Source organism: Cyprinodon variegatus, unplaced genomic scaffold (genome assembly GCF_000732505.1).
Source record: "Cyprinodon variegatus isolate N-32 unplaced genomic scaffold, C_variegatus-1.0 Scaffold2096, whole genome shotgun sequence".
In the NCBI taxonomy this organism is placed as follows: Eukaryota; Metazoa; Chordata; class Actinopteri; order Cyprinodontiformes; family Cyprinodontidae; genus Cyprinodon; species Cyprinodon variegatus.
Window position 1 is genome coordinate 4,162 of NW_015152549.1, and position 1,755 is coordinate 5,916.

A 1,755-nucleotide genomic window follows, 5' to 3' on the forward strand; every position below is an offset into this window, starting at 1 on the left:
ATCTACCATCTTCACATCTGTGAACTTGCTGGAAAAAACATCAGCCAGAGATGCACAGTTTTTGGTCAGAACTGGACATTCAATCTCCAGCAGCTCTGTCGAATTAACGACACCATCGGGGCTTGCAGAAAGCCATGGTTCTGTGACACTCACTACGGTGCCCCTCTTTTCTACCACAAACCCACAGCTTTCCAGCCATGCATAGGCCACCTTCTCATTCTCCTGGCCATACCTGGTTGCAGTGTTCCCATGGAACCTAGGAAACAGGTGTTCTCTAAGAAAATTTTCTGGCCTAGTAGAGGCACGTACAGGGACCTTTTTCGCAGAGCTACCAGTTACTCTTAATTTACGTGCATCAAACCATAAGTGGGATGCACTCTGCATTTTAGTCAACTCCTCCAAAACAGCACATTTATCCCCATCTAATTTAATGTACCTGTCATAAAATGCCATGCATTTCTGGCAACGTTTGTCAGTACCATGTTCATCATGAGGCTGCTGGAGCTGTGTGTGTGCTGCTACAACTTGGTCTGGGACAGCAGAAATGCATTTGTGCAGAAGGCTGCCCAGTGGAATACTGGCAGCCTCTAAACTCACCTTCAAGGCTTCATGAGAGGTGTAGGCAGGGGTTGGCGGTAGAGAAGGTGATATGGGGTGGATGTTCTCTGAGAAATCAGAACTTTCTCTGTGATGCTGAAAACTTATATTGTTCAACCTTTTAGGGACTAAATTGCGCTGTGTGCCTGAATTCCAGTGCCGCTGCTCATCTGTGCAGGACCATCCAGTGAGACCTTTCGACACAGCATACTGCACCTTTAAAACAAAGTTTAAAAACTACCATGAGTTATTTTTAATATATTATGATAATATTTGTATATCAAAAATATATGCAGTTAATAGTGAAAAAGGCACACAATCTGTTGATTTAAAATAAAAATATTATTCATAAAGACTAGTGAATTTTATTTCACAATTTTATTTTGCAAGGTCTCCCTTGTAAAAGAGATTTTTAATCTCAATGGGTATTACCTGGTTAAATAAAGGATAAATAAAAAATAAAAATAAAAAAATAAAATGCCTTCAAAGCCTACCTTCCATAAAATCGCTGCAGCATGACTGCAGGATTTCCCCAAACCCGCAACACAGGTGCACCCGGCCGTCTCAACAGTGCCGGTTGATGTGGTCAGGATCCATGCCGAATGAGCGTCGGATTTGCTTTGGCTTGGGTTGACATCAGCTTTCAGGAATATCAGATCGTTGATGTTGTTACTGATTAACACCTTGCCAACTTTTCCGCTGTGGAGGTACTGATACGCCTCTGTACTCTTGTAGTTGCGCATCGTAGATCCATCCGCACCGAGTGACAATACTACATAGTTAAAAATGTCCTCATATGTAATATGAGGCCACTTTTTCATATCATCCTCCCACTCAAGAATAGTTTGAGGGTGTGGCACTGACCTGCCACTCTGATCGCTTAACAAATTAGGAAAATGTTGCCACAACATTGATTATTAAATCTGTTAAGCTAGCGATACTTTGCATAGGAAAGCGCTGAAACGGAAGTGCGGCACACACAAACGGAAGTTGGACCCAGAGTTACTTCCGCGTTTCAAAATAAGGTGGATATATGTGATCATTCTCCTTTACTTTCTGTTCCCTATATTTCCTCATACTTTCTGATATATTATCATTACTATGAAATACTTTGGAAATGTATCTACTAACATATCTGCTTTATCACTATCTTTAATC

General features: G+C 41.4%; 1 protein-coding gene across 1 annotated transcript; it reads right to left on the reverse strand.

Moving 5' to 3' along the window:
- Positions 1 to 6: 6 nt before the first annotated feature.
- LOC107105150 lies at positions 7 to 1,566 on the reverse strand (the record flags this gene model as incomplete). Its single annotated transcript, XM_015405269.1, has 2 exons — positions 1,092 to 1,566; positions 7 to 813 (listed from the first exon to the last, which is right to left on the reverse strand). Coding segments are annotated over exons 1-2 (1,224 nt in total), but the record flags the coding sequence as incomplete, so codon positions are not given.
- Between the last annotated feature and the right edge of the window lie 189 nt (positions 1,567 to 1,755).